The 26,561-nt window shown below is 40.5% G+C and overlaps 1 protein-coding gene across 5 annotated transcripts in view; it reads left to right on the top strand.

The window, feature by feature from the left end:
- Ryr2 (ryanodine receptor 2) overlaps positions 1-26,561 on the top strand; it is a 596,528-nt gene that overhangs the window by 414,766 nt on the left and 155,201 nt on the right. For all 5 annotated transcript variants that reach the window (XM_058575026.1, XM_058575025.1, XM_058575027.1 and 2 more), the window contains exons 39-51: positions 1,817-1,922; positions 4,117-4,260; positions 5,940-6,213; positions 7,928-8,042; positions 9,384-9,516; positions 10,604-10,707; positions 14,348-14,483; positions 14,986-15,172; positions 16,785-16,890; positions 18,783-18,903; positions 22,345-22,514; positions 23,638-23,858; positions 25,775-25,865. In XM_058575026.1, coding sequence (XP_058431009.1) covers positions 1,817-1,922; positions 4,117-4,260; positions 5,940-6,213; positions 7,928-8,042; positions 9,384-9,516; positions 10,604-10,707; positions 14,348-14,483; positions 14,986-15,172; positions 16,785-16,890; positions 18,783-18,903; positions 22,345-22,514; positions 23,638-23,858; positions 25,775-25,865 — 1,908 coding nt within the window. The remainder of the gene's footprint in view (positions 1-1,816; positions 1,923-4,116; positions 4,261-5,939; positions 6,214-7,927; positions 8,043-9,383; positions 9,517-10,603; positions 10,708-14,347; positions 14,484-14,985; positions 15,173-16,784; positions 16,891-18,782; positions 18,904-22,344; positions 22,515-23,637; positions 23,859-25,774; positions 25,866-26,561) is intronic.

Genomic DNA, 26,561 nt, shown 5'->3' with positions numbered 1-26,561 from the left:
CATGGATGTTGACCTTGGTAGAATACTCCACCCAGCCACAGATGCCACACTCTTTTCAGGGGCCTATAAAACATTTTCAGTGATGGATGATATCCTGGGCTATCAAATAATCTCAACTTAAAAAAAAAAAAAAAAGGAATCTCATAGAATATTGTTTGACCCTGTTGGAATCCATTTAGAGATCAATAGCACAAATATTTCAGGTATATCTACAAATCCTTAAAAGTGAAAAGTACACTTCTAAATAATGAGTCGAGGAGGATGTCTCAAAGAATATCTGAAAATACAGTGAACTGAAAAAAAGTAGAATATCACTTAGAAAAATCTGTGACAAGCTAAAGCAGTGCCCAGAGGGAAATATATGCCACTCAGTGCTTACATTTGAAAACACTCAGATTAATAATCTAGGTTGCCATCTTCTTAAGAATTTAGAAAACAGCAAGTAAAGTAAAATAAACAAAGCAGGCAGAACCCAGATAGGCATGAATATAGACCAGGACAGAAGTCAGTGAAATTGAAAACAAGACAGTTGTGGAGAAAGTGAATCCAAAAACCAGTTACTTTGGAAAGATTTAATAAAATTGAAAAACCTCTGAAAAGTCCCCCTCCCCCCAAAAAGTGTGGGAAGATACAAATTACCAACATCAGGGTTGAAATGAGGTATCATTACAGACCCAGTGACATTAGAAGGATCATGTGGAATATTTCTGTCACCACAACAAAGTGGTAAGTAGCTGAGGTGACAGATGTATCAATTAGCTTGATTTACTCTTTCAAGAAGAGTATATACATTTATTAAAACATAAAGGTATATCTCACATATATATGTTTGCCAAATATTTTTTTTTTAAAAAGTGGATCATAGGGGAATACATACATATATTGCATTTGCTTTTAAAAATAACATTCTTGAAATGTCAGTGTGTGGCAGAAATTAAGGCTGAGGGCAGGTAAGGTAGGAAAATGGGTGTGGGCAAACAAGAGGCATTGGGGCCTTTCAGGTAAAGGAGTCCTTCTGTGTTTTGAGCCTGTCTTGCTGACAGCCTGCTGTGATGCTGTGCTGTAGGCCTAGGGTGTTTCCATGGGAGGAATCGGGTGAAAGCCATAAAAGCCCTTCATATTATTTTTAATAATGGCATCTACAGTTATCTCAGAATAAGTTCAACAACAACAACAAAAATTACACAAAACTCTAATTTTAAAAGGAAAACATGGGATTGCATCTGACCTGTCTTTCTTCATAAGTTTAATATCAATGTGTATAAACTAAATCAAATGGGAGACAGTGTCCCACAGTTGGTTTCATTTAATCATTAATATTAGCAACAGTGTTGTCATCCATGTTATTGTATTTTAATTTTTCCTTCTTTGCAGCTATATCCTCAAAACAAGTTCTTTAAAATAATTAAAAAGTTTTAAAAACAGTTAAGAAAGAAGAAAAAGAAAAAAAAGATCATCAAAAATTATAGATGCCAGTTTGAAAATAATGGAATTGGAGGAGAAGTATAGTAAATGACCTTTAAGAACTAGCTTGTAGGATTCCTTAGTTAAGGATTTTAAACACGTGCAGGAGTCTGACTGTAGGATGGAGGAGGAATTGATGCTGCATGAGTTTTCCAGCCTGTGTAGCTTTGGATGATTTGACTTCTTTGTTGGTATTTGTTGGGTTCAGTAATAGATGGTGTCTTGCCTGATTGGCCAGTGGTTTATGTACCTTCAAGGGCTGATTTCATACTACTTTGCTTTTTTCTTGGTGTATCTTTCCAGAATTCACCATTTTCTCCCTGTTCCTCCTCCTTCCTGTTTTCCCTTCCAGATCAATATGCTTCTCAATTTTAAGGATGACAAAAGTGAATGTCCATGTCCTGAAGAAATTCGTGACCAACTATTGGATTTTCATGAAGATTTGATGACACACTGTGGTAGGATCTTCTTGATTTGTAATTGCTATTAGACGGACATTCCTAATCCATACATCCTGGTTCACACTTAAGTATCTAGGTGAATAGCTCTAGCTCTGTTACATGTTCATATAATGGTATTTATTATGGCAGCATGGCTGACTGTCCCTCTGTGTCAAGTCCGAAGGGTCAGTAAAGTCAAGAGGCAGTGAGCCTGAGCAGAATATGGCTGAGTGCCTCTCTCACTCACCTTCTTTTCTTTACCACCAGGGAATCAGAAGGAGGGTGGGGATTTCAGGCAGGCCCTTCAGGCAGAGAGATGAGTGTGCAGTTGGTTTAGTCAGTGGCTGTGAAGTTTCTGTAAAAGATGATGAACAAGTCCTAGAGATCTGTGGTGCATGTGCCTGCAGGTAGCAGCACTGAGCTGTGAACTTGAAACTTTTAGAGGGCATGTCTCATGTTAATCGTTCTGACAAACAAAAAACAACAAAAAAGAAGCACAAGGAAACTTAGAGGTGATGTATTTATATCTTCAGCTTGATTGTGGTGATGGTTTCATGGTTGTACACCTGTGTTCAAACAGATCAAATTATGTACATTAAGCATGTGCCGTTTTGTCTATCAGTGTGCCCTAATAAAATTCTTTTTTAAAAAATTAAGTAATTTGATGACAAACAGTTAAATCATTTATGCCTGTGTGCTGCGACCAGCATGGACAAACTCTAGTTTAAAACATATAAAGACTCACACATGCAGATGATTTTGAAGATAAAGCTGAGTGTCAGGCAGAGTGCTGCTGTCTGATGAAAAAGCAGATCTAAAGAGTTATGCCAGCAGACTTTATTTATATATGTCTCATCAGTTTGAAGACTATGCAAGCATTATTCTTTGCATTCAGGAAAGTTACAGAGATTAGAAACATCTATGCAGCTTTTCCACAGTTGCAACATGCAATGTTAGGAGCTTTGTGTGGTGCTCAAGGAGGTCCATTGTTTAAAGCTATTGTTAAGCGGGCAGGCTCAGGAGCAGCAGAGCTGGTGAAACATTGTGGTTGTCTAGCAAGAGAATTCCTCTCTTCCCTGGAGCTATGTGACTGACATCAAGGTTGAAGGTGATAAGACTCTTCTACAGAGCCTCCTCATGCAGGGCATTACCAAAGGAATGGGCATCCTGTGCCCTTGCACAGGAGCATTCCCAGGCACCAGGCACATCACAGCCATGAGGTCATCAGAGACCCCCAATCTCAGTCACTACTCTCCCATTCCTATCAAAGGGCCATCATTCAGGACAGGCCTGGGAAATCCAGTGAGTCTTTTGAAATTAATGAGTGTCTATGGAAGGCCTCCATTGCTGAATGTCAGTAGCCATAATCTGTTTAGGAACTCACTCCTCCTTGTCTTCTTAGAACTTTTAAAATGGAATTGATTAGATGGATGTGTAGTTCTTCGGTTTTTTATGAAACAATGTGGAAATTGTTGTAATAAAGAAAATGAATTTGTCATTTTTACGTGAACTATATAGATATGTAGATACATGTCTGATGTGAGATGTGTTTCACATCACCAGTGAGATAATGTTCATCTTATTTAAAACTTATTTAAAAACACTGCCATACATCTTAATTCATTTTATGGATGAAAAGCCACTAGAATACCACCTGAAAATCACAGCATGCAGATTCTGTCACCAAAGGCAACTGTAAAACAGTGGAATCACTGGTACAATAGGAGCATTCCCTGGTTAAGGGCATCTGGTCATGCCTGTTTTGTCTTGCAAGTCACCCAGATATCACTGTTGCTTTGGGAGGGACAGCGAAGGATAGAAGCTGGGCAGGGTGGGTTGGGGGTAGGCAGAGCAGGACCGTGGGGCTCCAGTGGTTAGCATCCCGAGATGCCCAAAGGTCACTTGAAGGGCAGAACTGATTTTGGCTCCTAACAGTGTCTTTGTGGTTTCTGCTCAGTTTTTGTTTTGTACTGGTTGTCAATAGCCCTGAGTTCCCAGGAACTGGGGGAAACAGGGACGGGGGCGTGGGGAAGCTGACATGTTCATCTTATTTGAGTGCTGATGGGCAAGTCACTTAAATAGTGCTCTTGAGCGTCTTAGACTTTGCTCAAAGCTATAAATGTAAAGGTTGCAAAGCCTGAGATTATTTCTCCAAATATATTGTTTTCAAATAAATTTTCCTTTTCTGATTTCTCCTCTTTTCTCATGCTAGGAATTGAGCTGGATGAAGATGGGTCTTTGGATGGAAACAGTGACTTAACCATTAGAGGGCGTCTGCTGTCCCTGGTAGAAAAGGTGACATACCTGAAGAAGAAGCAAGCAGAAAAGCCAGTGGAGAGTGACTCCAAGAAGTCCTGTAAGCACTATGAAGGGGCACTGGCACAGTGACCTGACCCTTGACATTTATTCATCCTTTGAATACTTATTGTATATAAGCCAGTAAGGTCACGAGTTTGTACTTCAAAGAATTTAATGCTGAAGTCGATGTCTGCAGCTCCCAGAAGCAGATGGCAGCATCCAGCTGTGTGTAAGTCTAGGTGGAGAGGTAGTAGTGCTGTAGGGTGGATGGGCTCTCTAGAGAGCTCCACACTTAGGTTTATGATCAGAGACCATCAAGAGAAAGTATAAAGAGAGCAATTTAGCCTACATATTCAAATATTAACACTTAATTGATTTCAGTTATCACATCAAATTAAACATGTGTCTTAAAAGGTAAATGTACATTGCCTACAATTATATTTCATTTTGAAACATTCACTCAAATGGTATGCATTTCTGGTTCATCCATATCCCATTTAACCAGGAACCACCACGGCTGCCACTTCTTGAAACCCTGGAAACCCCCAGGGGCTTTGAGTCTCTCTGGTCCTGGTCCTGAAGGGGTCCTGGAGCAGGTCTGAGGGGTCTACTTGCACGTTACTCCAGCCTCTGAGACGCCTGTAATTTTAAGATGCAGTATTGGCTTACTAAGGGTTTCTTTTTCCTTCCTGAAAGAAAAAAATACTACAATTTTTACACTTTTAAATCTTTAACTTATAATGGAAAACATTTATATAGTTATTTCTAAATTTGTTCTTCAGTCAGAATGAAATTGGAGTCAGGTCATCTTCAATATCAGAGTTTAAGTTTCTTATAAACCACTTTTTATTGTTAGCAGATTTACAATCTTACTCTATTAAAATGACGAAATGTTTTTGAGTTATTATGGAAATTTTTTGACATTTTGTTTTTGAATAAAATTGGTAGTTTTTGGTTTTCCTTATATAATACCTAGGTTCAAGGTAAACATCTTCTTTAAAAAATCATCCAATGTATTAGTGATGGGAATTAAGTATTACTTTACAATGTGTGGATTAGTTACATCAACACCACTTAATTTTGATAATTTTATTATTAGAGGTTAAGAAGTTTCTAATTTAAATTAACTGTTTTGCATGTTATATTACAAGTGATCTGTGTATGAAATAAATTTCTACTTTGGTATAACTTCATGATCAAATCCTTCTGAAGACATTTTAAGGGACAAAAATTAGATCCAAATCTAAAAAAATATAATTCTGTGTGGTCAATGTTGCATAACCAAGGAGACAAGTAGATGAACACCTTCCTCCTGAATGTCTGTGACTGACCTTTTAGGAGTTCAGTGTCAGACCTTCTGAAAGGAAAACAGTGGAACAGAGGAAATAAAAGTTCAGGCCCCTTGTGTCGGTTGCCACACTTTCAATTACTGGTGGACCACCAGTACTATGTTTGAAAAATTAGTTGCAACTTTGAAATGGCTTGTTCAATTATAAAAATTATTTTAAAAGAAGAGTTTATAATATTTTTTTGTCCTTGCTTCACTAAAACTGATCTTTTTGAAGTTCAGGTAATATTTAAATGAAGTTCATTGTCTTTGAAGAAAATTCCTAGCTTTTTCTATTCTAGTACAAATAGAGGTGGCAGCTTGGGGCTGTGGCATGTGGTGCTGAAAGGTCCAACTGATGTCTTCTCTTCTGTTTTTTCCCCTTGAACATTGGCAACATGACTCTGCAGCTAGCCTTCAGCAGTTGATATCTGAGACCATGGTTCGGTGGGCCCAGGAGTCGGTCATTGAGGACCCTGAGCTGGTGAGGGCCATGTTTGTGTTGCTGCATCGTCAATACGATGGCATAGGGGGTCTGGTCCGGGCTCTGCCGAAGACCTACACCATCAATGGCGTCTCTGTGGAGGACACCATCAACCTGCTGGCATCTCTCGGTCAGATTCGTTCTCTGCTGAGTGTGCGAATGGGAAAAGAGGAGGAGAAGCTTATGATTCGTGGATTGGGGTGAGTTATTTAACCTGTCAACATTTTGTCTTATAAATATATCTCTTCCTTCCGACTTTAATCCCATTAGCAGTGCAATAGGTGTGTGGATGTAAGCATACTGTCTGGATTATATGATAGTCTTATAAATACCAAGCGGAGGAGACAAAGAAGCTGCTGACTGACTGAAATAGAACCAAAGAAGCACGGAAACCAGCGAAGGGAGCCTAGAGAGGGAAAAGCAAACAGTGAAATAGAATAACCAGGTTATTCCTTGACAGAACTCAGAAATAATCCCTAGGGAAGAAAATAAGGGTGTAAAAATGCAGGTTGCTAAATATCATTTATGTACATTTTGAACTTGGAAAGCAAAACTGTGCTTGTGAACCCATTGAGTATTTAACAGTGATGAAAATGGACTGGAAGATTCTATTCCAAATTCACAATGATGGTTCCACACTTAGAATAGGTGTACAAATAGGACAAAGGGGGGTGAGGAGAGTGTACACACAGGTGGGTTGTGGGCCTTTGTGCAGCTGCATGAGCGTGAGTCTGAATATTTAAACCCATCTGGAGAAGGCCTCCTTTGTATTCATCTCAACCAAAGAAACAGGAAAGTCTTCCAGGAAATGGAGACCACTGTCTTTCTTCAATGAACACATCAAAGTAATATGTGCCATTAGTGATCAGACTCAAAATGATACTAAAACCACCATTTTACACTAATAAAAATTTAAATAAAATTCTAATTTTTGTGGTATTAGAAATGTTTTCCTCAAAGGACAACCTGTCTACGGGGCAGTGGAATCGTACATCTGCTTAAAACTCGGTAACTACTATTTATCATATGATAAAATGAGCAAGTGAGCTATTCAATTAAGGGTGTCAGGTGAAGAGCTGTCTGTTGTCTTGAAGGCTTTGTGTTATTTTCTTGCTAGCAAATGTCTTTTCTAGAAAATGCATTGATTTTATTTTTGATGAAATTGTAAATGAGAACTTCTGTACAGAATTTAGTGAACATAAGTATCAGTCATACTACTTGATGAATTTCACGATCCTGACAAGCACCTTGACACACACATTGCAGTAATATTTAATGCAGTAACAATGATATGAATCACTTTACATATCATCTACCTCTACTTCTTTAAATCAAAGGCCCATTTTAGTGAGCTGGGTTACTTGTACCTGGAATTCACACATATTCAGTTTCTCTTGAAGAATATGCTTACTTTCAAGCATTTCACCAGAATGATATCATGAATATAGCAAAAATTAACACTACTGTGATTATATACGCAAATACTGAATTTAGTACTAAAAATAGCATGTATATGAAAACCAAATACCTATGTAAATTTATATAGGAATTTTCATATAAAATGTACAATATTGATTATTATTTCTGTACAAAATAAAGTTGAATACATGATTGCATATCCATAAAATTAGGAATAAGTGTCTGAAATATGTTTCATGGAACTAAAGTCCACATATTTAATATGTTTCTTGTCACTGAAAAGAATAGACAACTTGTATGGCACTTTGGGTAGGTTATCAATATTTTTAAGGAAAACTCAATTGCCCTCATTAAAGTTTTGGTGCAACTATGATCACTCTTGCTTTTCATGCATATAAGTTATTTCTAAAGACTTATTAAAATCTCAGGACAATGTTCATTTGAGTTTTTCTCTAAGCATTCTGCTCTCTTCCATGCCTCCATTGTCCTTTGCAGGGATATCATGAACAATAAAGTGTTTTACCAGCACCCGAATCTCATGAGGGCCCTTGGGATGCATGAGACAGTGATGGAGGTCATGGTCAATGTCCTTGGAGGTGGGGAATCCAAGGTAAAGGAAAATCTTTGATTCTTGGGGTGCTATTTAGCATAATCTAGAGTACATGGATTCCAGAAAATTCATGAGAATGAGAATTTCTTAAATCCTTTTTGGAATACTGCTTTTTTAAAAAAAACACCTTACACAGAAAGAGACTTGACAGTTAGATATATTACTACTATTTTCTTAATGTTGATAAAAGTTTCTATCTTATACTTTATAATTTGTTATCACCTAAATTATTCTCATTTGGGGAATATTGGAAATGCCAAAAAATTAATACTATATTAATTTCTTCCTTAATTTTAAGTCCAGTCCCATCACTTTACAAATCTGACACAAGCATGTCCTTCAGACCCTACTGTTGCTCCTGGCCTGGATCCTGGTTGGGTCCACTAAACTCCTGAACTAAATCAGTACTGGGCAGTGATCCTCTAGAAAGTATGTGTTGTAAGACAGAAAAGTAAACTTCTAAGTGACTAAAATTTAAAACAAAGTTCTGGAAAAGCAAACTGATAGAGTAATATAATAAATAACTTGATATAAATCAGTATAATTTTATAACTCCTGTTATGTGCAGTATATTTTTCTATATTATAAATTTCAAGATGCATCTTATATGTTATGGGAACAAGTCATATTTCCCATGATCAGTGTGTCTATCAGTTGGGCTTATAAATTATAATTTCATATACATGCTATTTTTAGTACTAAATTCAGTATTTGCATACATAGTCCCTGTATTTTCTGTTAAGGAAGGACTTCAGGGATCATCTGGGGGGAGGAGTGTATGTTTGATGGGCCCACCAGACAGGTCTTCTGATCAGGGGACTCCTCTCTGCAGGCAAGTGGTATGCGAGTCAGGGAGCTTGTGAATCCCCAGATTCTCAATAATAATAATAATAATAATAATGATAGTAGTAATAATGTTAATAATAACCCTGTTATGAGGTTTCAAGTTCTGAACTATGTATTTTTCAGAAATTTTCTTAATGTGTCCTCTCCCTTCCCTCCCTAGAGTATTAGTATCCATATTATCCCAATTTTACTAAACAGAATCAAAGAGGTTGTTTAGTTTCCCAGCAAACCACAGCTGATTCCTAAGTGAGGCTCAGGCAGCCCTCAGTGAGATAAATGAATTCTAGATCCAACCTGATGGTGGTAGGGAGTTTTCTGATTTTCATTGGCCCAAGGACTAGGTGGCTTGTAGGCAGTGTATTTGAAGGCTGCCTATATCTGATGTTTGGTGCATGAAGACAGATGGATGGACAGTGTGACTGAGACCCCCACTTCTGTACTCAGTTTTATGAAGATTTCTTGCTTTCCATGACTAATCAAACATTCTTTCTGTAGGAGATCACCTTTCCCAAGATGGTGGCCAACTGTTGTCGCTTTCTCTGTTACTTCTGTCGAATAAGTCGGCAGAATCAAAAAGCCATGTTTGATCATCTCAGTTATTTACTGGAGAACAGCAGTGTTGGTCTTGGTAAGCAACTGTATAATTTTTATTTAATCTTTAAGATAAAATTAGTGTACAGACCTCATTTAAAAATACAACTTCATGTTAATATGGCATGGGATCTGAATAGATGCTGTCAAAAGAAAACATACACGTGACCAAGGGTATACGAAAAAATGTTCAGCCTCACTGTTCAGTGAAATGCAAATTAGAACCATAATGAGATATCACCTCATATCTATTGGAATGGCTGTTATAGAAACGAAAAATATAACAAGTTTTGGAGCGGATGAGAGGAAAAGGGAACCCTGGTACACTGTTGGAGGAAGTCTAAATTAGTACAGTAATTATGGAAAACAGTTTGGAGGGTCTGCAGAAAGGTAAGAATATTGCTACCACATGGTCTAACACTTTCACTTCTAGGTATGTGTCCAGGGTAGGGAAGTCATCATTTGAGGTGATGTTTGCTCCTCTGTGTTCACAGTAGCCAAGAATCAGCCTCAGTGTCTGTCAGCAGATGAGGGAGTAAAGGAAAAGTGGGACATAAACACAGTGTAATACATATGCCTCCTCAAACAGAAGGGAATCCTATAAATTGTGACAGTGGATGGACCTGGAGGACATTGGGTTAAGTGAGAAAAAGCCAGGCACAGAAGGAGCAATGCTGTAGAACCTCACTTACATGTAGAATATGAACAAGTCAAGCTCATAGAAGCAGAGAGTAGAATGCTGATCACCAGGGCAGGAGGTGTCTTTGGGGAGATGTTGGCCAAAGGCCACATTTTACACAGGAGGAATACGTTCAGGAGATCTGGGTACAACACGGTGACTGTAGTTAGTAACAATGTATTGTAATCTCAAAAATCATTAAGAGAGCAGATTCTCATCACAAAGAGTGATATATATCTGAAGGGATGTATATTTTAATTAGACCAGTTAGGTCATTCCAGAATGCATACATATTTCAAAACAAATACATAATAAATACACATAATTTTATTTGTCAAAAATAAATAAAAAATAACTTTGTCAATTGTTTTAGATTGGTGCATTTTTATGTAGAATTCATAGCTACAGCACAATTCAGGGTTTATTTCACCTTTGTTTGCATCAGCCTCACCGGCTATGAGAGGTTCAACGCCACTGGACGTGGCGGCAGCCTCGGTGATGGATAACAATGAGCTTGCCCTCGCTCTGCGGGAGCCGGATCTGGAGAAGGTGAGCCACACTCCTACCCTTTGTATCTGAGGGAATGGGGCTTCTTCACAGCTCTTCTTCAGGACTGCTTAAATGTGAATGGCTATGTTACATTTCTAGTAGGGTTATGGAATAGTCTTGCTATGTAATATGTATTGCATTTTAATCCTTCTTTACATAATTTTATGGTTAGTCATGAGATCAAAAAGCTTGAGATGTGGTATCTCCTCTGATGACCATTGTTTTCTATGAAAAGGAATCAACTGCATCTGTGTTCTTGGATGCTCTTGCCTTTTCATAGTGTCTGCTATGACTTTTGCTTGAATGACACAGTTTTAGTTTTTTTTGCCGGGGGAGGGGTATTTACTGGGGATTGAACTCAGGACCACTGAGCTATATCTCCAGCCCTATTTTGTATTTTATTTAGAGACAGACTCAGCAACTCACTGAGTTGCTTAGCCCATCACTTTTACTGAGGCTGTCTTTGAACTTGGGACCCTCCTGCCTCAGCCTCCTGGCAGTTTCAGTTTTTTAAAAGGTCGTTTAAACATGTCATACGTGATTGTGACTCAGCCTGCATTTGTGTATCCCAGTACAAGGCTTCAGCCATGCACTCTGGCCACGCACTCTGAATGCGTTTAGCCACATGTTTGCTAACCAGTGTGTAGAGATTGTCCCTCTAGTGCCCTTGCAGTAGTGTCCCAAGTGGCCACCTCTGCCTTCCTTGTCCCTCTAGAGTCTGTTCTCACCTTTGCAGCCAAAGTGTTCCACTGAAAAGGACACTCTGAAGTGTGCCTTTATCCCTCTAAATAAAACCCGCAGGTGTTGCCCCAGCTCCTCTGCTGTCCGACCCACACATCAGCGACTTCACACCCTGCAGCTGTCCCTCCTGCCCTCTGCTCCAACCCTCCCTCCTTCTTGTGGATGGTGTGCCCATCTCCTGGCCTCTGCACTTGCTGTTCCATACTTCATGTGCTGTATCGTCACCCCAGGGGGCTGTGGCTCTTTTACAGATGTCCTTCCAGCTGTGGCTTCACTGTCACCTTCTTGATAAGCTCCTCCATGTCCCTGATTTTTAAGTTGAGACCTCTGTCCTGCTTCCTTAAGCTCTTCCTATACCCTTTGCTACTTTATCTCCACAGTTGAAAACATATTTGTATATTCCATGCATGCATACATACACACATATGTAAATGCCCATTTTTATTTTTATTGGTATTTATATGAATTCTTTTTATGTACATACACAGCTTTTTTTTTTTTTTTTTTTTTTTTTTAGGTAATGGGATTGAACCTAGGGTTGTTTAACCACTGAATCACATTCCCAGCCCTTCTTATTTTTATTTGAAACAGAGTCTCACCAAGTTGCTTAGGGCCTTGCTAAGTTGCTGAGGCTGGCATTATATTCAGAATCATTATGCCTCAGCCTCCTGAGTTGCTGGGATTACAGGTGTGTACCACTGTGCCTGGCATTAAAGTGTGCTCACACAAACTGTGAGGGCTCAGCCTCACTAGTGGTTATAATTTTATGGGATCAAGGATGTGTATATGGTCTATTGTTGACCAAAACATTGTTATGCAGCACATGACTATAGTTTAAAATCTACATGTTAATGTATTTTGAAAGATTTCCTCAGGATTTTTTAAATCATACCATCAGGTCTGCAAGGTCAGAGAGGTTTTCTTTTGTCATTAACTCAGTCTCCACAGGTGACGCTCAGTGTGCAGCCTTTCATGAAAGAGAAAGCTCCTTCCCAGATCCTCCTGATTCTTCTTTCCAGAGCTTTGTATCTTGAGCCACCTCTGTACACTTGTTAAAGTGCCAAATATTAAAAAGCTGGATAATACCAAATGCAGAGGAGGATGTGAGCAGTTAATCCCCCATTCAGATGCTGGAGTGAATAATGGTACAGTTGATTTGAAAAAGCAGCGGGGTGATTTATCAATTTAAACACATACCCCTCCATAAACCACCCAGGCAGCCTTTCCACTCCTGGGAATCTAGTCAATAGAAAGGAAAATAGATATCCGCACGCAACACTTGGACAAGAATGTTTGTCTGTAGCAGTATTATTCATCATAGCAAGCAGCAGAACTATCCACCAGTGTCTGAGTTGACAAGATGGTGGCACACCCGTGTACGTGGAATGCTACCCAGCAGTGAAAGGAAGTAAGGACTGACATGCTACAGGGTGAAGGAACCTCAGAAGCCAGGTACAGAAAGATACATGATGCATGGTTATGTGTATAAATGTTCTAGAAAACCCAAGCCAATTTGTAGTGAGAGGAAGCAGTTCATCTGGGGCAAGATGTGTAGAGAGGAAGGGACTGCAGAGGGCACAGGGGGCCCTGGGAGAATGATGGATATGTTCTGTATACTGGCTGTAGGGTGTTTTCACAGCCTCATGCATCTCTCAGAGCTCATTGGATTCCTACTTTAGATAGAGGGCTCTATTGCACCTCACTTCTACCTCCACATTGTTGATACACATTTTTAGCTATATTGTTTCTTTTCAAAACCACTTTATCCTCAGCTAAACATAATTTTGTATGCTAAATTACTCCTCTAACAGTGTGTTACCATTGATGTTGACTTCTGTGGGGATTTCTTTTAAAACTGAGTCTGATATGAAATATTGAAAAGGGACCAACATTCATATAAAACAAAATGTTTTAAAAGGTAAAGCGAGGCAGAAAATTTTGGATGCGCTACTTTCAACAGTACTCAAAACTAGGTAGTATATAGTGTATATTGAATACTCAATATAGGTTGAGTGTTCCTTGCCTAAAATTCTTGGAACTGGAGGTGTTTCAGACTTTGGGGTTTTGGGGTTATGGATTTCTATTGATAATAATTTCCTTCCTATTGGTATATTGCATATCCATAATGAGATCTCTTTGGAAGGGACCCAAGTCTAAACACTTTGTTCCCATAGCCTGAAGGTGATTCCGTAAGATACTTTGAGTGCACCTGAGTTTTGACTGCAGCCTGTCGCTTGAGGTCAGGTGTGAACTTTTCCATTTGTGCCCTCATGTTGACACTCAAAATTTTTAATTTTGGAGAATTTTTGATTTTTGATGGTTGAATGAGGGATGTTCAACCTGTGTCAAGTTTTCTAGTCACTGAAACAGTTCCTGAAATGCATGAATAGCTTGCTCCCAGTGATTTTAAGTGGGCTGTTGGACTCCATATTGGGTTTTCCCTCCTCTCTGTTCATCTCCTCACATTCACTCCCCCATTAACTGATGCATTGTTTTGGAAATAAACCACGTCTTTAAAAGATCTGTGCATTTTAGAGAGGTCTTTTCTTATCTTGGATTTTGTTTCTATATTGGGGCAGAGGCCATTTGACATATGTTTCTTGAAACTTAAGAAATATACTTGTTGTAGATCAGGGTCTCAAGTGATATGAAGTTTAAGAATATTGTTCTTCCATAGAGCAGGTTTTTAAATTTTTCATGACCACACTTTATTATATTTAAATATTTCTTAAATCAAAGGTTTTGCTAAAGGGATTCATGTGGATTATCATGAGATTAAAAAGACATTGCAGAGCTGCACTTGTTGAAACCATGCTCTAAGGGTGTCACATGCCATGCCCAGTGTAAGTTCTAATGCTTCCATCCACAGGGCAATCTTTGCCTGTCACCTTGCTTCTAGGTTGTACGCTATTTGGCTGGCTGTGGTCTGCAGAGCTGCCAGATGCTGGTGTCCAAGGGTTATCCAGACATTGGGTGGAATCCAGTGGAGGGGGAGAGATACCTTGACTTCCTCAGATTTGCTGTCTTCTGTAATGGTAGGACCAGGCTGCTTGAGGTCTTTTGATTAAAAGTACATGAAAATAAGAATTCATCCCTGTATTTTCATGGAGAAAGTGAATGCTATTAGAGAAATCATGCATTTTATTCTCAGTAGGTTTTCTTGGTAGTAATCATTTATTGTACAAAATTTGCATGGATAATGCTTTCATTATTTAAATTAAAATCTTTAGGTACCCAAATTCTTATAAAATTTTAAATTTAATTCTAATAATTAGGAATAAGATATCTTTTTCCATAATAAGTCAATGAGAATGAGTAGTTTGTGCCTCTATACTGCTTTTCTTAAATAATCTTAAATATTAAGAAAAGAAATTGTGCTTTGTATTATAAAGCTAGTGATTTGGGTTAAGTTTTGGCTTTGCTAGTATGTTCTTGAGTTTAACTTATTGCTTTGAATAAGAACTGATTGTCTTGAAATTTATTTGCTCAGAGCTTCTATATAACCCATCATTGTTTATGTCCCTCTTTTGAATTTAGGGGAGAGTGTGGAAGAAAATGCAAATGTCGTGGTGAGATTGCTCATTAGGAGGCCTGAGTGCTTCGGTCCTGCTTTGAGAGGGGAAGGTGGGAATGGTCTTCTTGCAGCTATGGAAGAAGCGATAAAAATAGCTGAGGATCCTTCCCGAGATGGCCCCTCTCCAACGAGCGGATCCAGCAAAACCCTGTAGGTCTCATATACACGCTCACATGTACAGTATGCTACTTGGTGAAGTTCACAAAATATATTTGGCGTTCTATATATTGAAGTATTGTTTCTGATACTGATTACTTCTCCTCTTGAAAATAAAATGTCCCATATAGGTAAGAATAGAAGGAGTTTACTGATGGAAGAGGTTGAATGAGCAGAGATTGTTAGGGAAGATTGGGTGGATTTAGTAGAGAAGCTTATGTTGTAGGGGGATGGATAATGCATCTTGCATATGTTCCTGGGAAGTGGGCAGGTGGGAAGTGAGCATGTGGGACTGGACTAGGGTTCAGTGGCAAGGAAATTCAAGTGAGTTCTTACAATGCTCACAGAAAAAAAAAATACCTTTAACAAGAGAGTGGGAACTGGAACAAATGGATATGGTGGTAAAGAGAAAAGATGTCACTCTAATGAGTGGAATGCTGCTCAAGGTATTGGAGACACAGCTAGGAAGTAGTTCCTGTCGTACATCTCTCCCCAATAGACAGTGCTAATACTTGGTTCCAGCATGGATGAAGGTAATCCAGGCATGCTATTTATCTGTGCCTTTATGTTCTTAAATTGTGGAGGTAAATGTCCTCCTTCATGTACTCACACTGATAGCCCCAGTGGTAAGACCGAACACTCGGCTCATGGGCAGATTTTCAAGCAGAAGTGTGGTAGCATGCATGCAGTCCTGCAAACCCATATTCTTCTACATGCAGACCAAGGACAGATGTGCTGTTCACACCATGGCTGAATTTCCAGACTGAAAATGTTCCAAGAGCAGGAATGAGCATCCGCCCCTACACCATGCTGCATGTTTATTAGCAGTGGAGGAATAGGGAACCCTAAGATTCTCTCACAGTAGATAACGTACCCAGAGGTCTGGGCACCACACTATGTTTGCACATGAGGAATGAGGTATGAGCAGAGGCCTCACATCACTCTGCATACTGCCACTTCCTGCTGAGGCAGCCTCTGCTGAGTTACCAAGGTGGAGGACTGGGAACCTCCAGGGCCATCCAGATTTGTGACTCTTCATCAAAATAATGAAATATTAGTATTTTCTTTACAGAGATGGGGAGGGAGAATGCTAGGTTATTTGGGGGAGGTGAGGAGGAGGGCCATTACCATAGAGGTGGGTGAGTTCATGAAACGAAGTTTCTGAAGTACTCACTTTGGACTGAGCACTGTTCTGGGTGGCTTGCATGTGCTACCTTGTGTGACACCTCTGTCCTCCTATCTCTGTGTGTGTGCGACTTAAAAAGTGGGCTCAGGATCAGTCCTTCCATCAGCTATTTTCTTTTTTATCATGTTGCCACTAAAACTGAGCAGAATCCATCAAACTAGCAATTCTTCCTTTTCCCTTTTGAAGGAACATTAATACTAACATTCCTGCAGGTGTGTTCTTGGCGGTAGAATCTCACCTCCTAACTCATTGATATTTTCCTTTAAAAATGTCAACCTGTAAATTTAGAATATCTATGAAAAGTTTCAGAGGGACAAGAACGCGCTGTCACACAGGTGCCTTTCCTCTGAGACATGTATGATAAGTGTGAATGTCAATTACCCCGTTTGCTTTCTGTTTCTTTTGGAAAACCCATGAAAGTGACACAGAAGAGGAGGAAGATGACACCATCCACATGGGGAATGCCATTATGACCTTTTATGCAGCCTTGATTGACCTCCTGGGTCGCTGTGCCCCTGAGATGCATGTGAGTGCCTGGGGATTCAGGAGCAGCAATCCTGCTTGATCTGTATTAAGACATCCATGGCTGGTAAAGATCCCTACAGAACCCCAAACCCATAATGTCCATACCCACTGAGAGCAGTGGCTGCAGCCTAATTGCTAAGTTTGTTTAGTTGGAAATGTCTGTTGGCTGTAAAAATTAGTAATGAGATTTCAGTTACTAGAGTATTTAGTCACTCCTATGTCTGAAAATTCAGAGACCCTCCCTCAGTTTTAAGAAGGAAAGAGTACATTTTCACCTCACATTTCTTTACTCTTAGAGGAAATACCTTTCCATTGAGTTGATTTCTTAGTACCATATATAGCTCCTGGTGTGCTTGCAGTGAGGGAAGTGGAATTCAGACCCTCAGAGATGAGCATTCTCCAAAACTTTCTGTCCAAGTTGAAATTAGAGCTTCTTGGAATAATACTTTTACTCTGGAACACATTCTGCTATTTTTTGCTTTATTTTAATTTATTCTGTTTTAATTTCTTGTTGGTGTTTTAAAAAAAATGCTACCCAGGGGCAATAAAAACTACCTTCATGATCTGTGAAGGGAACAACCAGAGTTTGAACTATACTGACCAGGACTGGGGCAGAAGGGTTCAGAACTGCAGGTTCACTTTTAAACTGGATGCACACCAAGCAGAGGGGCTTGCTGGTACAGCACTTTTCTCTGCTGCTCTTGGCATCTCTTTGGTTTGGTTTTGGTTTTCTCTCTCTTTCACACTTGTAGGCTCACACTTACTTGGTGTACTCTTCTGTTGTGAGCAGAGAGGAATCACAGGATAGAGAAATATTAGAATGTTAGAACCTTGTATCTGATTTTTGTAAAAACAGGTTGTGCTAAGGATATTTTTAATTTTAGTAAATGAGAACAGATTATCAAAAATTTGCTCAAAGCTGGGGTGTAATGCTCAGTGGTAGAGCATTTGTCTAGGATGTGAGAGGGCCTGGGTTCTATCTGCAGCACTGCAAAAAAACAAAACTAAACAAAGGCTACCAGAATCTGTCAAGGTTATCACAAGCAAAAAGTTAATGCTTACAATACTTGTTCTTTTTTCCTTCTCAATGAAAAAGATCAGAGGAACCAAAGAGAATTCATATTAATGTTCTGTTGTCACAATTGTGGTTTGGGGCACTGAATGAATTAATAAGCAATCAGTGATTCTGAAAGTAATTCGACTTTGCCATCTGTAGTCCTCCTGAATGTCAGAAATCCTGCTCAGGGTCCCACCCTGTGGTACAGGAAGCAGATGCCTGTCCTGGGTCAGGGACCCTATGGACTGAGAGATTCTCCACTGACATGATCTACTGCCCTTATGGGAACTTTACCAGCCAGTGATAATCTAAGAGACCCCTAGGATTTGTGGCCACCATCTCCTCACCTTGGAGAAAAGTCAGGTGGAATATGGATGGAGGTTCAATTAATTTCTTAAGATAAGAAGGAAGCTAACTCAGTCTTAAATGTTAGTGTATGTTTAGTGATTCAGTTAATGATTATTGCTTTATGTTATTGATTATGTTATGGGGAAATATTTACATGTAATGGAGGGTAAGCATTCCTAGACCTGTTGGACTTGCAGAGTGTTTTCACACCCAAAGAGAATAAAAACTGTGGTTCTAATGGGTAAGCCAGTTAGCCTAAAGAATAGTGTACACAATTTGGTATACGCTGAAGTAAGTGAAAATTGAGAGCAAGGAGACACCTTTCTGTAAACCTCAAACAGTTTCTGAGAAAGGCCTAATTTTACACGTATACCTGAGAGAAAATTACCTTATGTCCCAACGCCCATACGTAGAAGTTTCCTAGACAAAACTATAGTGTCGACTTCACAAATTCACTCTAATGTCCCTTTGTCTTTCTTCCTGCCCAGTTGATTCATGCTGGTAAGGGAGAAGCCATCAGAATCAGATCTATTCTGAGATCCCTGATTCCCCTGGGAGACTTGGTGGGAGTCATTAGCATCGCTTTCCAGATGCCGACAATCGCCAAAGGTAAGGCCACCTTCCCTTCTGTGAGACTCAGGAGGACCTGGCAAGACAGTGTCAGCATCCCCTTCCTGTTGTCACAGCTTGGCTGCCTTACTAGAGATTCCTTTAGACAGAAAGAACTGTGTCGTGTATTTTTTAATGAAATGTTTTCCATTCTCATTGTTTTTAAACAACTGTCTTTCCAATGGTATCCTCATTCTCTTACCTGACATCTCAGGTGCTTTCCAGAGAAGAGGACACAGGCACCCCTCCCCTTCCTGTGTCCCGTCCCTGCTTGGCTCTCATTCTGTCTTCCAGACCTTGGTTCCTTTCTTCATGCTTCCTCATAGTTCTCAGGATCGCTTTCTTGTAGTGCTACTCTTTTCAAAGCACTGATCGAAGCTTTTGACTTTGAGATTTAAAAACTCCCTGTGTGTTGTGAAATGAGTTCTTTTCAAGATGAAGGAGAAAACTTTAGAAAGATTGCAGGTATTATTTGAGACATCTAAAAGATAGGTTAGATCTCCATTTGTGCTTTGCTTTTCACTTTTCTGAAACTCCACTATTGCTCAGTTTTCAGTGGGTAGGTATTCATGTGTAATGGGTAGGAGAGACTAGGTAGGCCTAAGCCTCTTAGATTTTCAGTGTGTTTCAACACCCAGGGAAGATAAAAGCTACGGTTCTAGTGTGATCTAACATTGGCTTAGACCATGGTATATATAATTTACACATAATAGTAAATATCATGGAATATTTACACATAAATAACTTTTTATCCAAACTTTTAGTTTTAGAACAAAATGTAATTATATAGGAAGCACAAGCTATAATCTGCCTTTCATGGATTACACCCTACAGAAGGCAGGCTGTCGGTGCCCCAAGACCAGAGGGAGGAATCACTGTACAGCCAGAGGGAGTTCGCCTTGCTTGTCCGCCATGAGGTTGTAAGGTGGGGAAGCTTCCCCGGCGCTCACCTTGCACACCTACAGGAATCACAAACTGTCACTGTGAATCTGCACACATTATAACTGTAGGGAAATCTGGGACTCAAAATTGTTCCCTTTCTTTACCTGCTCCTACCTGGGGGACAGTGTCTTCCCTGCATCTCTAGATGGTCCCCACCTGCCTTCCTGGCACTTCTAAATTGTGTTCATTGGTTTTCATAAGAGATCTTTTCCTTCCCCACATTGCAAGCCTCAGATCTGATACTGACAAGACAAAGAACAGTCAGTGGCCAGGGAGGGGGAGGGCTGAACCTTATGATAGCGTTGGTAGGAACCAGGTGTCACTATGGTGGGTTGTGAGTGCGCACCGGGACCCTTCACATGGCCTGCAGCCTCCTCCCTCCTGTGTTCTCCAGGCACCTGCCTTCACCACCCCCGGGAGCTTTGGGGTCACTGTTCTTCCCACTCTAATCTTATTGGTTAGTCATGTTTGTCTTAATAGATGTACAGTGTGAGGTTTATATAGAAAAAGCTCTCATAGTCACAGTGGAAGTTGATTTTACAGCTGCAGTCCATTGGTCACTGATCATTTTCCTTTTCTCACCTTCTTTGGAGACCTGTACATTTGTAAGCCACAGTGCCCACGCATTCCCCTGCAAACCTTAAGCCATCAGTGTCCCCTCATCTGTTTCAGTGACAAGTCAGCGGGCTCTGATACATCTCCAAGCATTAGTAATTTCAGTTCTTCTGTGTTCTGTACTTAGTGTGTGAGGTTTATGTCTAAGGATTTCTTCACCTCTTAGTATTAGCTAAGGTATTCCTCAAACATTTCTATCCCGTTCATTCTAGAAACAGAGTGTGCCCCAGAATAATCATGAAAAAAGGGGAGTCTAGAAGACTTGATGGACAAACCTGCTACCTGCAGCTCTTGGCCCAGCAGGTCTGGGCAGCCCCTCCGAGGCCATAAATTTGAGGTGGATGAAGAGCTCAGGTGTAGCAGGTGCCCCAGGGAAGCCAGCGCACAGGCCCACCTCCTTCCAGGTCAGATGCTCCCCAAGTGTGAGAATCACACTATTATCACAGTGTGTTTGGGGAAATGGTGAAAACAAAACAGCAGGAGATACAAATCCATGCACTTGGAGCCCCAGGAGGTGTAGCTGTGGGGTTCATTGAGCTGAATGTCTACTTGAGGAAGAGTCTGGAAGGCAAGACTTTCATTAGGATCACTGAGTGGCTCCTTTTCTCCTTTAGGCACAACTCTCTGTAAACAGTAGAATCCTATTTAAATTTAAATTACCCATAATGTGATTTTTAGGCAAATCAAACCAGAATTTTATATAGATGTTTATTTGAAAGTGAAAGTATGCAGATGTAAACTGAAGGTTAAATGGGCTTTGGTTGTAACTCTGCTAATTACTAAGAGTACAACATTGGACAAGTGCTTACCTTCCCTGAAGGTCAGCTTTCATCTCCTGTTATAGGAGCGCATTCCAGCCTGGTAGTTGGACTGGAAGTGGTGTGTGATCATGCTGGTGGCATTGTCAGCTTCATATCTGAAACTGCACCAGTAAGAGCTATTGTGTTTCCAAGGCAAGGAAAGTAGTAGTTGTATTAGGGATTAGTACCATTATAAGGAGTGGAAGCTGTTCAGTATTGTTCTTTAATTTCCTTTAAAACATTATTTGTTCATTTTTCTGATCCAAATATAAAATTCATTCATCATTCACAAGTGAAAACAGGAAAAAAAGTTTAATTTTATCCTTTCAGAATGGTTCTGGTCTTGCGTGGTCTTCCCCTGAACTCTTCTTCCTTCAACCTTGCTTCCCTGTTCCAAACCCTGTGATATTATTTCCAGAATCTTACAGTGCACCAGGGTGGCATAATTACTATAGGGTCATACAGGAAGCAGATTAGCTTTCCAGTATTTTAACTGGCACACCGTCTCATAATTGCGCATAGAGTGGTCCCCAACCTGTGCACCTACAGGAGTCGCTCCTATGGGTGGGCATCACCAGTGACCGTGGACAGCGGGAGCCATGCAGCTCAGGGTTCTAAATGAGGTTGTTGCTGCAGGGACTAATGGCACTCACCTCATGGCAGTCATGCTGGTTTCATGGTGTTGATTTATCCTTTGGTGATTATTCTAAGCCACAGCAACATAGGTGTGCCAAAACGATCACACAGGGGTCACTAAGCTTTATTGATGTTTTAAAGTCTGTCCTTGGCAAGAGTGGAAAGCCTGTTTTATATTTCAGCTTTTCTGGGTTTTCCAAGGGGCTCACAGATGTCTTCCATTCCCTCCTCATCTCTAGCATAGGGCTGTCTTTACTGAGCATGCACTTAGCAAACGGGAACCCAAGTGATGTTTCCCTGACTCCAGGCTTTGATTGTACTGCCTGTTCCCTTGGTCGTTGCATGCCTACTTGAGGACAGTAGATCAGGGAACTGTTTCATTGCTAACTTTACTTAAAACATGAGCCTCCCAGCCATTGACACCCGCGTGTCGCCTTCTCTCTTTTAGATGGGAATGTGGTGGAACCTGACATGTCTGCGGGGTTTTGCCCAGATCACAAGGCAGCCATGGTTTTGTTCCTTGACAGGGTCTATGGGATTGAGGTGCAAGATTTCCTCCTCCACCTTCTTGAGGTTGGCTTTCTGCCAGATCTCCGGGCTGCTGCTTCTCTAGACACGGTATGTCCTGGAGCATTGGCTGACTCCCTCGGGGCTGTGCAGCTGCTGCCTTATAGATGCTCTCACTCTCTCATTGCCAAAGAGTTTGCTGCATGCCTGTTTTATGTTTTAGGAAGCATTAAGTGAACAAAACAAAATAGACTATGTCTACAAAGGATTCACTGAATAGCCTAGAGAGTGTCATAGAAATTTTGATTAGTGCTGTGGGACTCCTAAGAGGTTCACATAATCCGACTTTGGGGAAGGTCACAGTGGCTCCTGTTGACCTCTGTTGAGTACTAACCTCTAAACTGGCCCAGTTATGCTTCTCAATGGAAACAAAGTGTTAAGAGGATTTAATGGGCATTGTTGAGTCTCACTAGTTATAACAGCAGCCTGATGTCTTCATTTGCTGAGGTGCAGTTTGGCTAAAATCTGTCCTGAATATCATACGCCCCACGTGGAGGACCTGATGTTACCAGTATAAATGCATCTCTCTCTAAACATGGTGGAATCAGCTGAAGTTGTAAATGTTACCCTAGTATACCTTTTATTTATTTAATCAATTAAATGGGTCATCTTGATTTGGGGGGAAGCTGGACTTCAAATTGACAATAGCCCTTCCATGTGGGAAGGGCTATATATATATGCCTGTGGAATCATAAAATGAAAAGGAAATTTTCTTTTTCTTTCTTGAGTGTTCACGTGACATTCTGCCCTGAACAGAAGATAAGCTTTGGTTATCGATGCTGATGGATACAGAAATATGAATACTATTAATAAATAGAATTCAAAAGGACTCTGAATAAAAGGTCTGAATGAGAATGAGCTTCCTTTCTCCTCCCTAGCCCAGGAAAGTGCTCATGTCTGAGGCCATGCGGATGTTCTGTGATAGAACCTGGACCTTCTAGGTTTTGGAGAAGATGGATATTGTTTCATTCATTTGTATCTATGTATCAATTGATAGTTGATTGGTTTTAGTGACAAAGATCATGTGAATCATATTTAAAGATCCACTTGAGTGCATTTCTGTTTTCATGATGTAGCCATTTCCAGACAGTGAAGGGTCAATTTGTGGATTCCTTTGAAAAGTGTCTCCTGATAGAAAGCACAAATGGCTGTGTGCTCTCTGCTTCCCTTTCAGGCTGCTCTGAGTGCAACAGACATGGCCTTGGCCCTCAATCGGTACCTTTGCACAGCCGTCTTGCCTTTGCTGACAAGGTGTGCTCCCCTCTTTGCTGGGACAGAGCACCACGCATCCCTCATTGACTCATTGCTGCATACCGTGTATAGGCTCTCTAAGGGCTGCTCGCTCACCAAAGCTCAGCGGGACTCCATAGAAGTGTGCTTGCTCTCCATCTGTGGGTAAGTGGGCGGCTGACTCCATTCATTTAAAACTAACTTCCTTCTTCCTTTATTCTGTAGGATGAGCTCAAGATACCAATCACACAGGGTTTTTCTTTTCTTATTTTTTTCTAATTAGTGCATTATAGTCGTATTTACTGATGGTGTTTGTTGTTACATATTGATATGTGCACACAATACACAATAATAATATAATTTGGACAGTATCACTCCCCAGCCCTTCCTTCCTCCCTCCTCACCTCCCATGCCTTAGTCTCTTTCCTCTACTCATCTCCCTTTGGTTTTCATGAGACGCCTCCCTCCCACTTTCTTTTCCTTTTTCCTTTTTATCTTTCACACATGAGGAAAAACATGACCCTCAACCTTTTGCTTTGATTTAGTTTGCTTAACATAATGGACCCTAGTCTCATCCATCTTCCCGCAAATGACACAATTTCACTTTTCTTTATGATTGAACAAAACTCCATTGTATATTTATACCATTTTTTCTTTATCCATTTGTTCACTGATGGACCCCTAGGCTGGTTCCATGGTTTGGCTGTTGTGAACTGTGCTGCTGTAAACATTGGTATGCATGATATGCATGGATCACTGTGCTATGATGACTTTAATTCTTCGGGGTAAATACCGAGGAGTGGTATTGCTGGGTCGTGTGGCGGTTCTATGTCTAGTCTTTTGAGGAGCCTCCAAACTGATTTCCATAGTGGTTATACTAATTTACAATCCCCAAAGTGTAAAAGTGTTTATTTTTCTCCATATCTTCTCCAGCAGTTATTATTGTTGTAGTCTTGATTACTGCCATTACAACTGGTGTGAGAAGAAATCTCAGTGTAGTTTTGATTTGCATTGCTCTGATTGCTAAAGATGTTGAACATTTTTCATGTATTTGTTGGGCTTTTGTATTTCTTCTTTTGAGAAGTGTGTGTTTAATTCACTTGCCCATTTATCAATTGGGTTATTTAATATTTTGGTATTGTTTGAGTTCTTTTTATATTCTAGATATCAATCCTGTGTTAGAAGAATAGTTGGCAAGGCTATTTCCCATTCCTCACAGGGTCTTTCTAACCAGGAAGCAAAGTGGGGCACTTGGTGTCGGCCAAGACAGGGCTGATCACTGCTCATTGGTTCTTTCTCCCTCTGCCACCGTTGAGTTGCTGTCTCAGTGGTTTTTTCCTCAGTGGTTTGTTCCTGAACACCCTCTTTCTGTAGGCTGCAGTTGTGTGGCTGGGAAGGGAGGGAAGGAAGAGCAGCATCTCCTGTAGCAGCGAGGGGTGGTCTTCAGATCTGGAGCTGAGCTGGAAATGCAACCTACCTAGGCTGGACTATGGTCAGGCCTTGCACAGTGACTGGGATGCATCCTTAGCAGTGCCTTGCTGTGGATCCCGTGCCGTGTGAAGAGCGTACTTGCACTAGCCTAGAATGTTGTAGGCCTGTCGCCCAGTGCGGCCTCCTGATGCGGTCAAGAGACCCAGTCCCTGAGACAGTTGCCAGCACAACATGCCACGCTGTTCCATCACCTTCCTGCTGACATGAAGTAGACGAGGTGCACTCTAAGATAATAGGGGAAAGCCTTGTACACACAAAACCAGTAGAAGAACATTTGTCACTGTCATCGGTGTCACACATGGGGCATGATTTGTGTGCTGTGCTTTGCACATCTGCAGTGCAGTAGTTCAAATGTACACGGAGCCATGTGTTACTAGGATGTGCCGCTATACGTCACTAGGCAGTAGTGGTTGTCAGCCCCCCTCACTCTCAGAGTCACTGTTGGCTAGTGTGAGGGTCAGAACACCTAATGATGCCATCTGAAGGGGGACATAGGTGGAGGTTCTTGGTTAAAAGGTTTGGTCTAATGAATTGGCTACTGAGTTTAAACTTATTTGTGCCCATTATTAAAATTCTTTTTGTTCCAACAGCCAGTTGAGGCCTTCTATGATGCAGCACTTGCTGAGAAGATTGGTGTTCGATGTCCCTTTATTAAATGAACATGCAAAGATGCCTCTCAAGGTGAGTGTGTGGTTATTTGATTGCTTATGCCTTTGATTTTGTTTCCCATTGTTAGCCTGTTTGAGCTTTGATGCTGGGAAATTTCTCCCAATTGATGAAATGGCTAAATAAGTTATAGAAGTGTGCACATCAGCCTGAAATAATCAATAAAGGTCATAGGATTCTGAACATTGGTTCTCATGAAATGCAGTGGGGAAAAGGACACAAGGAAAAGATAAGCCAAGATACTCTTAGGTGGGAAGGCATGGTCATAGGCCTAGCCTAGAGTATCACTAGGAGCCTCCAGAGATAATCAATAGACTTCACTAACGACCTTTTCTAAGTTGGTAATCATACAGCAGGTCCATATATCATTTTACAGGGTTGGAAGATAACGTGTGTGTGTGTGTGTGTACAGTTTGTCACATGGTATAGAAAAGTCACTGACAATACATGATCAGGTCCCATTCTGTTCTACCAACTTTCTGAAAATTTTTCTGTCCTTTAGTACAATAATCTAGACTCAGGAGAGTCTCTGTGTATCAAGATTATATGGTAAAGAGATGTACTTTTCCAGGTGACCACTCTGAGTAACATCTAGCAGGTGTCTGTCTTTCCCTGGAGCCACTCAGGAACAGAACTGTAGAGAAGGTTAGGGACATGTATGAGTCTTTTATTATTTAATCTGGTACACTAAGGACCCCTGGATATTTAGCA

Source organism: Marmota monax, unplaced genomic scaffold, assembly GCF_021218885.2.
Source record: "Marmota monax isolate L192 unplaced genomic scaffold, Marmota_monax_Labrador192_F-V1.1 WCK01_AAM20220418_F8-fsc00071, whole genome shotgun sequence".
NCBI classification, from domain to species: Eukaryota; Metazoa; Chordata; class Mammalia; order Rodentia; family Sciuridae; genus Marmota; species Marmota monax.
The sequence above is the reverse complement of the archived record's forward strand: the minus strand, read 5'-3'. Positions and strand labels throughout refer to the sequence as shown.